Source organism: Alligator mississippiensis, chromosome 6, assembly GCF_030867095.1.
Source record: "Alligator mississippiensis isolate rAllMis1 chromosome 6, rAllMis1, whole genome shotgun sequence".
In the NCBI taxonomy this organism is placed as follows: domain Eukaryota; kingdom Metazoa; phylum Chordata; order Crocodylia; family Alligatoridae; genus Alligator; species Alligator mississippiensis.
Window position 1 is genome coordinate 3265940 of NC_081829.1, and position 14562 is coordinate 3280501.

At 47.5% G+C, this 14562-nt stretch overlaps 1 protein-coding gene across 1 annotated transcript; it reads right to left on the reverse strand.

Moving 5' to 3' along the window:
- Positions 1-1281: 1281 nt before the first annotated feature.
- Positions 1282-10244, reverse strand: PDIK1L (PDLIM1 interacting kinase 1 like). Its single transcript, XM_006276783.4, has 3 exons — positions 10170-10244; positions 7806-8107; positions 1282-5308 (listed from the first exon to the last, which is right to left on the reverse strand). The coding sequence occupies exons 2-3, from the start codon at positions 8088-8090 to the stop codon at positions 4568-4570; spliced, it is 1026 nt and encodes a 341-aa protein (XP_006276845.1). The 5' UTR covers positions 8091-8107; positions 10170-10244; the 3' UTR covers positions 1282-4567.
- Positions 10245-14562: the final 4318 nt, after the last annotated feature.

The window sequence follows — 14562 nt, forward strand, 5'->3', positions numbered from 1 at the left end:
TAGGCCCAGTTGGTGGGCTGAGATGTTTCATCCTACAGATTATCTGGTTCTAAAACACCAACTCATATTTTTATATTATACACAAATATAGTTGGAAACGTGCAGGTTTATCCCATCATTTACATTTAGCTTAACTCTCCCTTCAGCTTAGTGATATTTCAAAGTTTACTCTTTTTAAATAAAAAAGGGATTTTGATATGGCTTTTCCCTTTAAAAAAAATTCACTTCTCTTTTAAATGAAAAGGTAACACCTTATTCCCCTTTTATAATTACCTTGGCTAATAGATTCAGCAGTGGAGGACTGACACCATCTGTATCACTGTTATTCAGCTAAAATAATTGTGAAGTCATGGATAATACTCCTAGAACTCTGTGCTGGATACAAATGGTATTTCTCTACACGTAGCAGCTGCAGTGTCAGATGCACTTCTTAGTGCTTCCAGCCGCCTCCTGCATGGAGGATAGGGCTACAAGAGGACATTTCTGGGGGAGGTGATGAGTTGCATACACCAAACACACTGACTGGCATCTTCTGGATTAAATCTCACTATCCCAATACACCGCACAAATAACTGTCCCTGTGTGTTCAGCACAAAGCTGTGTGTTGTTCACTTGTCCCAGCGAGATGCAAAATTTGCAAGAGAGTTTTGGCCTGTCTACAGCTAGGAGGAGCTCTTCAAAAGTTTTGGCCTGCTAGGAGCTCTTCAAAAGTAAAAAGCCTAGTAGTGTTGGTAACAAGATACAGAGTCGACCTGAGCTAGGAACAGAGCCCAGGGCAGAAGAGACCGAAAAGCTGTCACCGGCCCACTGTTTCAGTGATGCACACAAAAAACACATTAGCAGTCTCCGTCCAGTTTAGTGACATCAAAACATCAGGATGCCCAAAAGAGCATCACAATTTAGATCCTTGTTAATGGCCTCAGCTGAGGCTGCCTGAACATGGATCACCTCAAGTTGTGAACAAGCAAGTTCTTTATCTTCAAGGCAATTCAGTCCCTGTTCTCTGTCAAGCGTGTAGCAACCTGATGAAGAACTGATAAAAAAATGTGAATGGTTGCCAGTCTCTGACTTCTCTCTGCTGTAGGAGCAATCTAGTATCTACCACAAGCACTGATGTCACTCAAGGAAGATAGACTAAGAAACCTGCATACCATTTGATTGTCATTTTTCAACAAGCAAGTTACCAGAAGGCAAACGCCTCTCTGGAGCACAGGTGATGGCTTATCTACACAGCAAACTGGCACCGACTAGAAAGAAAAATGCCTCTTCAGTCTCCAAAAGTGTCATTGAAATTCAGATTTTATTTCAAAACAGTCATGAACTTAATAAATTACACAATCATTTCCCCTTTTATAAATTCTTCATAAAATATATTTTACAATTTTTAAAAGAAAAAAAAAGTTCTGAAAGTCCGTTTGCTTTCTGAAGTGCTGATGACTATCTTGACCTTTGTGTCATGCTGGTGAATTTTGTAGCTGCTACAAGAGCTTGAGTTAAAGGTTTTACAGAGATCCAAAAAAAACCCCAAAAAACCCTCGAGCAAAAAATCAGAACAAGAAACACAGATCAAGGACTATCATTCAGTGCTAACCAACGAGACACTCAGCTTCACAACATCAAGACTAAGCACCAAGGGAGGGTTTCAGGTAGCCCCCACCCTTTAAAGTGGCAATCAGTGCAAAGAAACACTTTGGGAAATCAACTTCACTGTGCGATTCGTTACCTCCCTCGCTTTCCATTAGTTTCTGCACTGCAGGTAAGCGGCAGGTTTGGTGTTTATCCTTTAAATCTCTTCCGAGTATCAAATTGATTTTCAAAGCGCTTTGAAGGGAAGTGCTAAGTATTATTATTCCAAAACAGACTAATATTTTAGAGTAGGTTAGGGAGAAGACTATCAATTCCTGCTTTTTTTTGGTATCTTTAAAAATCTCTCGGTATTTATTGTTCCATGATTCTTACCTCACCGTCAAAAGCAACTGTTACATGCCGGGATGTTACTAAAACCAGAACGCTGGCACAGACACTCAGGGTTCCTCCTTAAACTAGCACCTTGTCTCCAAAAACAAGCTGGGGCTTCAAGTGGACTAATTCAGGTGGAAAATGTTCAAGTGAATGGGTCACCACTTTTAAAGGTTTTTTAAAATCATGATTGCTACTTGAGCCCATGTTTAACTTCAGTCCTACCTTTTCCTATAAGTTCCATGCAGGGGATAAGTGACATCGATAAGAGTTTGCCCAAGACTACCCTGGGCGATCTCCTCAGTTGGTGCAACTCCACAAAACACCACTTAGGACTAAGTCATTTACACCGTGAAGTTTTAGATGAGCCCTCTCAATAGGACAGAGCATTGTGCCTGAAAAACATTCTCTTGTGCTTTTCTAGCATCATTAGATATCTTGAAACGAGACATTGAAAATATCTTTGGAAAGGAAACCATTTTCCACTTGAAAACCACAGATGCTAGGTCGCTTGACCAAGAGGGGATCAAGTAAGTCAAAAAATAAAATCCAAAGTTCCTAGAGCCCTGCTCTATCCATTAGGGGATATGAGGCCAACATCTGGATTCTTACAAATATCTAGGTATTTAACAAAATGACCCCTTGCTCTGCACCCCCTTTCCCTATTATCCCTGGAGGGGCAAATTGCACTTTTCTTTATCTGTACTAATTGTTTACTTTCTCCCATTTCATTTATCAGGGAAAGTAAACACTGTATAGGGGCAATTTCACTTCCTGGGTTTCATGCCGCAGCACCAGGGCCCCACCTCTGAGTTGCCAACACTGCAAGGGAATGTTTAAAACCAAACAAGAAGTCATTTGCAGTGGAAAACCTTCTCGAATTTGCAAACCTGGTGTTGCACAACCGTGTTTAAAGCCTAAACGTTGGCCCTAGGATCATTAATATCTGGCCCCAAGGTATTCTTCCAGTGCTATTTTGTAAGGTTTTGCCTACTCATTGCAGGACTTTTTTGGATAACAGAATAAAAATTCAGGTCTTATCCATCAATTATCAGCTTAGAGGAAACAAATACGATGATTCACAGGGCTGGTCAGCGTTCATCATACTGCCAAGTAATTCAAGTCTACCCTAAAACATTAGGAAGTCTGGGAAAGTTCTCCATTAACATACGAATTGATCAATTTTTGCAAACATAGGGATAAAAAGGCTTGTACTAGTTCAACGGGTTGTGTCCTACCATCCAGGACAAAGAATAAAACCAAGTCATAAGGAACAAAACACTACCTCTCCTATGCAGCAGAGCAATCCAAAGGTCAGTCAGTTTTCCACACAAAAGATTTGATTGAAGCTGCAACATCTCATTCATACATTAAGTATTGAGATCTCACCCATATTGTAAAATGGAGGTGTTCAACACTGAAGACAATAATCCCTTTATTGTCACAGCACTAACCAGTGAAAAGACATTGCATCAATGCCAAGGATAGGAAAGAGCTAGCGACAAATGGTATCAGCTAGATCAGAGTAACAGGAAAGATTGTGTTTCAGCAGATTATGAAGAACCTTAAAGCGATTTCAGCTGCTGGAGTCTGCTGTTAGGTATCTACATTTTCACAAATCAAGGTCACCCTCCTGTAAGTGCTCTAGGCTGTAGGGATGTATAAATACAAGGGTGCAGTCATGTTAGGGAACTGTAGCTTAACTGATTAATAGAGTGCTCTTACCTAAAAGAAAGCAAAAACTGAATGATTAATGATCTAAGCAACATGCTAGCACATGATTGCATACATTTGTAATTTGACTCCCTCGGCTGCAACCTTACTAGGCCGTGCTAAGCTCAGAGACATCACAGCACCTTTGAATTTGCTGATCCCTTTGAATTGCATTTTTTTTGTTGAAAAAGTCAAGTTTTAGGCCCTTTCTTTTTCCAAATGATAATAGGCTATAAAAATAAAAATGTAAAAATTCATCTGGCAAGTACGTATGGAGGAATGCTTATCATTTACTTCCCTCACTGAGTTTAATCGGCAGATCCCAATCATCCAAACCCACACCAAATAATTTAAACAGAAGTGGCATCTTCTCTGTATGGAATGCAACACGCACACGCTCGGTCACTCACATATACATAAATATATACATAGATTTACTTTACAAAGCCCAAGGATTTGCACTGCCAGCATGCAAACCTCCTCGTTCACGGGAGTTCCTAATACTGCGATACGAAACTGGAATGTCTGAAATATTCCATAACGTATTCCTGGAAAGCAAAAGAAGCGCAACTCTCGGGCCTCTTTGTGGACAGCTTACGTGAATTATTTTGACACCTACGCTTGGGTAGAATATCTTGGGAATATACATATAAGTGTATTTATAATGAGATGGCCAACTCAAGTTTAGTTTAATTCATGGGGAAAAAAGAAGAAAAAAAATCAGTTTGGTTGAAATTAAACCCTGAAGTGCTGAGTTTAGGTTTGTTTCTTTTTCTTATCTTTTTTTTTTCTTTTTTTTTCTTTTTTTTTTTTTTACTGCCACAAGAAGGTTGCACCATTGTTTTAAAAAAAAAAAAAAAGCAGCAGCTGTGTGGAGAGATGAGCGTTCCAGAGGTCACGTGTCCCAACTGCTGTCTTTAAAAGCAATTTTGACTAATCGGAGTTCTAGCTCAAAAGCATCAGGGCGGTCCTGCGGGTTGGCAGCCAGCATTTCCTTAATCAGCTGTTTCATGCGAGCATTCATAGACTTCTTCTTCACAGGGATGAGCAGTTCCATTTTGGGGTTTTCTAGAAGTGCCTCCCCAACCGGCACAATCTCTGTCCCCTGCTTCACGTAGCTCCCCAGGAGTTCTTTCTTCGTCTCCGTGTCGATGAAGGTGATCCTTTCCAACATTGCCCAGATTATAATCCCCAGAGCAAAGATGTCTGCTTTGGCAGTGTAGTGTCCTTCCCAGACTTCTGGTGCCATGTAGAAATCAGTCCCGCATGCGGTTGAAAGAAAACATTTATTTACGTTGACTGGCTCTTCAGGGTTCTGCCCCGAAGCCGAACATACCTTACTTAATCCAAAATCAGCCACTTTGAGAGTGGGTTCCAAATCGCTAGCATCCATCCTGCTCTGTGATATTAGTATATTGTCAGGTTTGAGATCGCGATGGATAATCTGATTTTTGTGCAGGAAAGCCAGAGCGCTGCTCAGCTGAAGCATGAAACTAGTGTTGGTTTTACGACTGGGCTTTCGGGACAGCAAGTACTCATTCATATCCCCTCCGTCACAGAAATCCATGACGAACCAAAGGTAGTAGGCGCTTCTGGGATCAAAGACTATTTCTCCTTTTAGCGAGGTCTCTACAAGCTGCAGAGGAAGAGAGATTTCAAATCTCATCAGCGCATATGCACTAAATTCTCTCTTACTTATTTCACATACATTTAAGCTTAAATTGAAATCCCAATCAGCTGCTCACTCCAATGTTTAAGAGTCCTATTGTTTCTTCGTCTGTGGGGTATATTGAGCTCAAGCCCCAACTAAGAGCCCAGATAACACTATTTTGAAAGATGCATGACTGGCTATGAACATTCCCATCTGTTTCAGCCAGGCTGTGTTCCACCCACTGCTTAACTAGTCCCATCCTTTCCGCTAACAACTTTTGTGAAAACACATATTTCACCAAGCAGCACTGCACTGTGACAGGGATCATCTGTCCTCAACTTATGAAACCTACTGCCCACACCACCTGCAAAAATTAACTATAACATACTATCTCCTAACTCCAAGCACTCATATACATGAGCTAAGCAGCTATATATTAATGGACTCCTACTTCTACTCTTTTCAAGGGATCATTATCAACTTGATGTTTTCCATGACACATGGAACCAATACCTTTGACAATTTCCAGTAATCATGTCAAAGGAAAAACTTACAGCATAAGCCATTAGGTTTTGTTAACCACGGTTACACCTTTGCCTCTTCTGTTTGTATACAAGGTGGCTCTCAGTGCAATCTAGAAACTAAGCATTTCAGGATTTGTGGAAGTCGTGTATGGGTTTACAGTCATGTGAATTTTATTTAGAGGAAGGATACTTTGTTTATTCTTTCAAAGATGAAGGCATGTGCCAACAGCCTCTGAAAACAGCTTTCTGAAACAAAAAGATAAGCTCTCCACCTAAAGATTAAGTTCACAGCAATTTGAGCATGTCACTGCTGGCACAGCTGTGTTCAAGACAGAGCTGCAGGACAATGACTGAGCACAACATCCAAATGTTGTGCAAGTTATATATTGACCCTTTACACACAGATCATAACAGTGAACCAATGCACTCTGGCACTGGCAAGGGATCTCCCTCGAGCCATGCATGGAAACAGGACGCTCATTTTCCTTCCGCACAGCCCTAGCAAATCTTCAGAGGATTTAGCACCTTCGTTTAACTTTCATTCATCCCAGAATCTTGCTGTCCTGTCTGACACCAGCAACACACACACGCACAAAGTTTTAGCTTCACTGACTTTCACTTACACCAGCTGAGGATCTGCCCCCAAAGCATTCCTTTAGAAAGCAACCCCCTTCCTTCCCCTAAATACTGCAGCTGTCCAGTTCTGCAATGGCATAAGATGTTTATTTCCCCCATTTTAGCATGTTAGCATAGTTACCCGAGCCTCTTTAGAAGTCTAGTTACATGATATTTACTTCCATGTTTGTAAGGCCTTTGGAGTAAGGACTATTAGGTGAAGTGTTTGATCAGTCCCTTTTGATCTTGTCCTTTGCAGAATCTAGGACAAAGATGACTGCTATGATGAACTCAAAACAAGAATCATCTCTTTCCTAGGTCTGCAAAGCACCTAGCACAAGGGGGCCTAAATCCCCACAGAGAGCTATTATAAAAGTATTTAGTGAAGAGGCTCCTAATTGCATGCAAAAATGACAGAAAAAGGTTCTTGACTGATGCATTCAACTATGTCGACACAGATTCCAATTGTTAAAAGTCATTACAATGTATTAACATGAAGGCATAGGACGCAAAGTAAATGCTCGGAAAGAAAAACATTCTGCTCCCACTGTGAAGGGTGATGCTTATACACAAATATCAATTGACTCTCTTATCTAATTCCTTACTGTTGTCTTTTATATCCTCAACACATTTCCTTCTTTCCTTATAACACACTTTTAAGGTTCTAAGCATAAAATAAAAAGTGTTGGCTCCTTTGCACTCTAATAGTGGGATTTCTGAGGAACGGTTTCCTAAGCAAAGATGGTTATTCCCCTTGGCAAGGGTGGCTGGAGTTCAGAAACCCAGAGCCGCATCTTAAGTGTTCACAGCAGCTCTAATTGTGAATGGACATATTTTTTTTTTTACCCAAAACATGCAGGAATCAGTATCTGGTTTGTGTTCATTTGGAGCTCATTCCCATAAATCATTAGAAGACTACGCAATTTTGCTGTGTGGGTTCATAAAGTCCGTTGGAACTGCAGGCCTTTAACTCTGAAATCTAGGGGATTTTGTTTAATAAACACAACACAGGCAAATACATAAAGAACCATTGGCATCATTACATTGCCAGTCTCGCTCTCCCAGCTAAGTGCATCTATAAACAATACACACTCATTATAAACTCCCAAAGCACCAAGAGAAAAGTTCATTAGATGAGCGTGTTCTCTTTAATAGGCTAGTCAATTTGCTGCATCATAAGGAAAAAATGGTTTCCGCTATTGGAACGGAAAGCAGCTCACTGCTATGATGTGCGTGTACTGGATACGGCAAGGAAAAGAAAGGGATTGCTACCTTTCCACCTCTTTTCCTCCCAGCTGCATGCACCCACAAATAGCTCCCATTGTCCTTGCAGCTTGACGTACCTGTAAATAAAGGGAGGAACTGGACCCATGGGACATCTTCTGCACCATACCATCTTTCTGCAAGATGCACTCCTCCAGGTGAATGACATTTGGATGCTGACTCTTGATGCTGCTCAGCGCCCAGAACTCACGCAGAGCTAGTTCCACGTTCTCCGGAGCGTGGCACCGAATCTTCTTCACCGCAACCCGTGCAGAGGTCTTCCTGACAACTGCTTCGTACACCACACCATAACTGCCACGACCAACCTCCCGTATTAGGTCGTACTTTGGCTGACTACTCACCATCTTCAATGTCAAGGATTCTGGAGGGGGGAGGGGAAACAAGAACAAGGCAAGATTAAGAAACGTGTGAATAGAGACTGATCGACATTTCCTCTCCGTATCATTTCGTTAAATAGCATTAAGTCAATCCCTGTGCTTAAAAACCATCAGCACTTTTATTCACCACCAACAAGACATTCAGATGTCACCCATAAAGGATCTCAAATCCCGCTTGGTAAAATCATGGCTGCTGCCAAACAGAGCATTTAAAATAATATACACAGAAAGCTTCATAATTTTAGGTTGCCCATTGCAATTTCAAATGAAGTTCACGGTCAGAGACGCAACATTACAAGCCTTGGCTTGTACAGGATCAGAACGTGCTTGTCCATTGCTTCATCTCGGTACCTTTTCTTCCAGCCTTGTGTCGTGTCAGGCCTGCGCTCGGTACACGTACATCACAATACCCCCTAGTTAAGTTTCTAGTTCAAGACCGCGCTTGAGAGAGATCTATTTTACCCCAATCTGCATCAGGGAAGAAACTGGCCCCTCGCCTGACAGCATGGAAAACCCGCTGCTGCAGCAGTTTGCCTATCAAAGGGCTTTCGCATGCAGAGGCAACAGGCACTTTTCTAAGCATTTCAATTCTTTAAAGAAATGAATACAAGCTTACGACCAGGGAGCGTCACCTGCACGAAGACCTTAGTATGAAAAGTGAAAACGGGCGAGATATTGAACGAAGAAATCTTGACACACAGGCTGGAGAAGAAGGGGTGTGCACGCACGCGTGTGTAAACATACCTAAGAGGAACGGATCTAAGCACTTCCTTGCAAGGCGTGAGCTCAAGTCATAACAGCAACCTACTCGCACACTTTAATTACTTTAAGTAGAAATACAATTTCAGGGGCAGACAGACAGCACCACCCGGGCAGGGAGGTTAGCATGAAAACAGGGCAAGATATTTAAAGAAAAAAAAAAACCAACCCTGACACGGCGCCGACGTACAAGCTTGAGGAGCGAGAACGGGAGAAACACGTTTAAAAGGAAGCGATCCAAGCTCTGCCCTGCAAGGTTTGCACGCGAGCCACGGCAGCCGCCTGCTCCGACGTTTTAACTCTTTTAACGAGTAACACAGCGTCGCGAACAGAGACGTGGCGTCACCCGAGCAAACCGCTTAGTACGAAGAATTAAAACGGGGCGAGATATTTGACGATTTTTATTTGGACTATGCCCAAGTCTGAAAAGGAAAAGGGTGTGTGCGTGTGCACGCACACACGTTTAAAGGGAAGAGACCCAAGCATCACAACAGCAATTTGCTCAAATGTTTTCCTTGAACACGTCACACGGGTGTTGTGAACAGACCGTGTCGCCTGCGTGTGTAAATACGTGCACGTTTACAGGGGCCTGATCCAAGCGCTCGCTCCCCTGCAACGCGACAGCTTAAAACGGGGATATTTAAACAAAAAAAGAGAAAAAACTTGACGTGGCGTCGACGTGCAAGTCTGCGTGTGCGCATGTGAAGCTGACATGCAAGCGTGTGACGCAGGGGTGTGCGTGCGTGTGCAACTGATGTACACATGCACGTGGGGTGTGTAGCCAACAAGCAAGCGAGAGCATGCACGCGTGAAGCCGACACACAAGTGCGTGAAGGGCGCACGTGCGTGTGCAACCGACGTGTGCGCGCACACACGCAACTGACACACGAGCGAGGAGGAGGCGAAGCGTGTGCAGGTGTGCGCGTGCATGTCAGCCGTGCACACACACACACGCACGCACAGTCTGCGGAGGGGGGTGCACACGCGTGCGGGGGCAGCGCACACACGAAGCCTGAGGAGGGTGCGTGTGCACAGGTGACGTGTAAGTGTGTGTGTGTGGGGGGGGTGCGCGTGTGTGTGCGCGCACAGCTGACGTGTAAGGACGCGGGGCCGCGAGTGCGTGCAATGACACGCCGGGAGGGGTGCGTGTGTCAGGCAGCCCACAGCCTCGCCTCACCCCGCCCCGCAGGAAGCCGCCGGCAGCCGAGGCGACCCCCCCCCGCCCCCGGGCCAGGGCCAGGGCCAGGCCAGGCCCAGCCGCCGCCGCCGCCGCCGCCGCCCGGTTACCTCAGCGCCGCGCGCGGCCGCCATGATCGGCGCCTGCCCTTCCCCGCGCGACACACCCCCCCACGCCGCGCGCATGCGCGCCCTGAACCCCGCTGCTGATTGGCTGGAGCGGCGCGCGCCTCCTCCGCCGGCATTGTGGCGCGCGCCGCCTCTTCCCATTGGCTGAGGCGGGGCCGGGGGAGGGGCTTGCGGGGCTGTTCCTGGGCGCGCTGCGCTGTGGGCGGGCGTGCAAAGCAATGCAATGCAATGCAAGGGGGAGGGGAGGCGCGCAGCGCAATGCAAGGTGGAGGTGGTACAACGCAATGCAATGCAATGCAAGGGAAGAGGGCGCAATGCAATACAATGCAAAGGGAGTGCAATGCAGGGGAGTGCGGGGATGCACGCAGCTGGCGCGGCTTTGCTGCCGCTGCCCCTCCTCGCAAGCCCAGCCCCGGCTCTAGTGCAAACGGCCCGGATCGGTTGCAAACCCCCCTCCCCCGGCAGCCGCAGCCCCACCGTGCCGGTCATCCCGTTCGCCGGACCCTCCTCAGTGTCCTCCCCCTGCTGCGGCCCAGGCCCCGCGGGCTGGGGGCTGCAAAGATGCTGGGGTGGGTGGGGGAGGAGGACGACCCCCCCCCGGATTGCCCCCCAGCGATGGGGTTACGGTGCCCAAACTGCTGCAGGCACATGGCGGGCAGTGATTTGGGGAGATCCAGAGGATGGCAGGGTGGTACCTTCCCTCAAAGGGATGCTGCCTCCATTGTTCCAGCTGGGAAATGGGCAGAGCCCCTGTCCCCCGCCGGCTTTCAAGGTGTTGCACCGGGCGCAGATGCCAGGCGGGAGCACAAGCCTCGCGGCACTTGCTATCGTGTGGCCTGGCAGCGGCTGCACTAGACCCCAGTGCACCCCCCCCCTGGTAGCCCCTGTCCGGATGCTGGCCCGGCTGCCAGCCAGTGATCCTCGCGCCCGTGTCGCACCCCGTGTCGGGGGAGCCGTCCCTGCCTGGCAAAACGGAGGGAGCAGACATGTCCTGGTCTAGATCTAGGCTGGTTCTTGCTCTGCCTGAGCTGGGCATCACATCTCCCTAGTCTGAGATCCTGTCCCAGCCCAGGCCGGAAGGGAGGAAGAAAGCAGCTTGGCCAAGAAACAGCCCTTTCTGACGGCTGAGCCTGGGCCCTCTCTTCCTCCGGACAGGGGGCACGGCTGCAGGTCCGGTCCCCTCTCCAGGACGCAGTCTGGAAGGCCGCGTGGGTGGCGATCTGCATTCCCTGGATGGAGCTACCCCCACGCTCTTAGGAGAAAGCAGGACGGTCCGGCTGAGACAGCGAGTCTCTTGTACCGCAGGTTTATGTGCTAAACCCCGAGGAACCGCTGTCGGGCAGCGTCCGTGCTTGGTGGGGCTGAGAGAAGAGGAGAGCATGTGCTGTAGTGGGGGCATCTTCAATCCCGCGCTAAACTGTGCTCTGCACAGCTTTCTGTACGCCATCCTGCCGCAGGGGGTGAACGAAACCGGAAGAACACCAGACCAGCGAGCCCAAGGCCCGGTCTCCGACAGTGGCAGATAACAGATGCTTTAAAAGAAGAGTTTATGAACCAGGGTAGAATGATTCACCCCGTCCTACCCTCCCAGCCCCAGAAGTGTACTGGCTCTCTGGCCCTTGGGCTTCATAGCCCCTGACAGATCCATCCTCCAGCGTCAGTCTGAGCTCAGTTCTGACCTGGCTGGTGATACCGTTGGCTTCCCCCAGATCTTGCGGCAACGCTTCCCCCAGCTTCTTCATGCCTTGTGTAAGAAAGTGCTTCCCAGCGTTTGTTTTAAACCTGCTGCCTGGTTCGCTGTGGGTTGTATGCTTGATAATGGAGGCCACCGTATGGTGGCGAGTTACCTAAGAAACCATTTAAAAGTTTAAGTGGATACTATAATTAGCGTTTAACCAATTGTAATGGATTGCTCGCGAGTAGTTCAGCTATAACCCTTTCTACTGATGAGCTTAATGCCAGTCTGTAATGCATACAATCCGTAGTGCTAGCACACTTCTAACATCTAGTACACCTTTATAAACTATACGCTTATCCTTACTATCAAGACAACACACTGCAAATGCTTCAGATATTTGACCAACAGGTGTTAAGTGAAGAACGTGCATAAATCTTTACAGGACTGGAGCTATCCACTGTTCCTTGTTACCGTAGTAAATAGAAGTAGATGATAAGTGATGATCTTCCCATAAGATTGAATTATAAATGGATGATGTCTCTTTAGCCGGGTCAAATTCCTTGAGTGAAGTTGCAGTGACATCTAGCGGCTAATTGAGCCCTTAATGGGGTCCCTAAATTACCCAAAAGATCTGGCTGCTGTTGGGGGGGGGGGAACAGCTCAATCAGTTCAGTTTCATGCTTGGTCCCTGGGAGTTATGCAGTAGTTCTGGATACGGGAATTAGCCAAGGGCCTGCCACGTATCGAGGCAGTCTCAGGGGAGGCGGCTTCTACTTGCTTTGACTTCAAATAGACCCATCTTTTTTGTAAAGACATTTTTTAGTGTTCCAAGCCAAATCAGCCAAATCAATTCCAAATCCGTGAGTCAGTCAAGGACCATAAGTGGCCCTACTACCGGCAAACATCTTCCACCCCACCAGGGGCTGCAGATGTTTCCAAATCCTTTGGTGGGTATCCTACGCGTAGGCCCACGCCCGGAGGCTTGGGGTTCAGATGCCCTCGAGTTTCGCTTGCCCTCAACCGTACAGCCGCAGGAACAAGCTAGGGAGGAGTCTTCCATTTCCATAAAGTGGGCATTCAAATAGACCATGGGTGACTGGTGCCGCCTTAGTCTGGAGGGGCATGTGCCCCCCCTGCAACCAGTCTTGATGCCTGGGGGAGGGTCCCCTGCAGTCAATCGCAGCTACTTCCAGGGGTGGCCGTGGCCGCTTCTAGGAGCGGCTGCAGCAATCAGCCAGCACTTGTAGAGGGGGCACCGGCATTCCTGCCTGCCCCCCACCCATCACCTAAGTGGCAAGCGTGACCGATCAGGGGGTGCACTGGCATTCTCAGGGGGCTCGCATGCACCCCCGTGCACATCACCATTGAAATAAACCCATCTCTTTTGTCATTTGTGTAAGCGTGGTAGGAAAACTCAGGCTGGGAAGAACATAACAGACCACAGCCCAAGCAGCAAGCCCCCACCGCCCATCAGGTGACTGAGCTGAAAATCCCAAGCCTTGCTCAGGATGGGTCCATGGGACAAGCAGATGGGCTGAGCAGAAAAGCAGGCCCTGATTCTGTCCTCTTCACTTCGACAGAACGGGGATGAGAGCAGTCTTTATCCTGCAGGGCTTTGGCTTAAAATATACTTATTGCAGGGCATTAGCATCATCATTACTACACCATAATTTGCATGTATGTGCAAGCACGTGCTTGGGATCTGCCGACGCCTTCCCAGCTTTTTGGCTCCTGGGTCATTGGTTTATTTAGCTGCTGGGGTGGGCTGTGATTAAGCCACAGCTTTTCTTTTCAGGCTGGCATAGGGAGATGTGCCAGGCCCGCGAGTCCTCAGTTAAGGGCATGGGGCTGAGAATAGTCACAGCAGCTATCCTCTGGCCGGGGGTAAATAATCTGGGATTGGGGCACTAGAGGTCGTGTTGTGGTGTCTGGGCTACAGCACAGATTGGCAAGCGCTTCTGGAGGCAGGACAGAGACAGACCGTCTCTGGGGTCCTGCCAGAAATCAGGCCCAGTGGGAGCGCTCTATTCGGTGCAGAGCTTCAGTCTAGCAGGGATGATGCCTGGCACTGCCAGGCTGGCCTGAAACCTGTCACTGAGACCGTAACGAATATTTTGGTCTGTGCAAGGGACAGCACCAGCGTCTCTGGACACAGACCCTCTGTTGGCTGATGGAGCGGATCCAGGTGGGCACTGGCAGTACCAGTGCAGGGCTTCTTCGCTGTGTGCTGCACAAACCCTTCTGTCTTGATAGCAGACCTGGGAGAGGATTCATGGCCCATTCACTCCTATCCTGGGTCTGACTCCAGTGACATGGATACCTGTTACTTGGGAAATGCAATGAGCCCTGCATGGACCCATGAACCAGGACTGACAGCTGCTCTGAGCTGGGCTGCATTTGATCTTGCAACGGAGGTGAAGGCTTCCCTGGCCAATCTCTGGAGCCATGTGAAACTCTGGAAGAAAAACAGATCTTGCAGGTGATTTTCCCAGTGACTGCATCAAGTGAGAATCCATGGGGTGAGGCCTTCCACCACATCCAGCCGTCTGCCCTGCTTTACACAGATACCCACGTGGTTTAATAAGGGGAAACCTTCACCCTGGATAATTAATTTAAAGTGTCTGTTTGCTCAATCCTTTTTTCCCCCCATGGATCCAAATCAAATGCAGCCAGCCAGCATGAGTCTAGCCTCAGGCC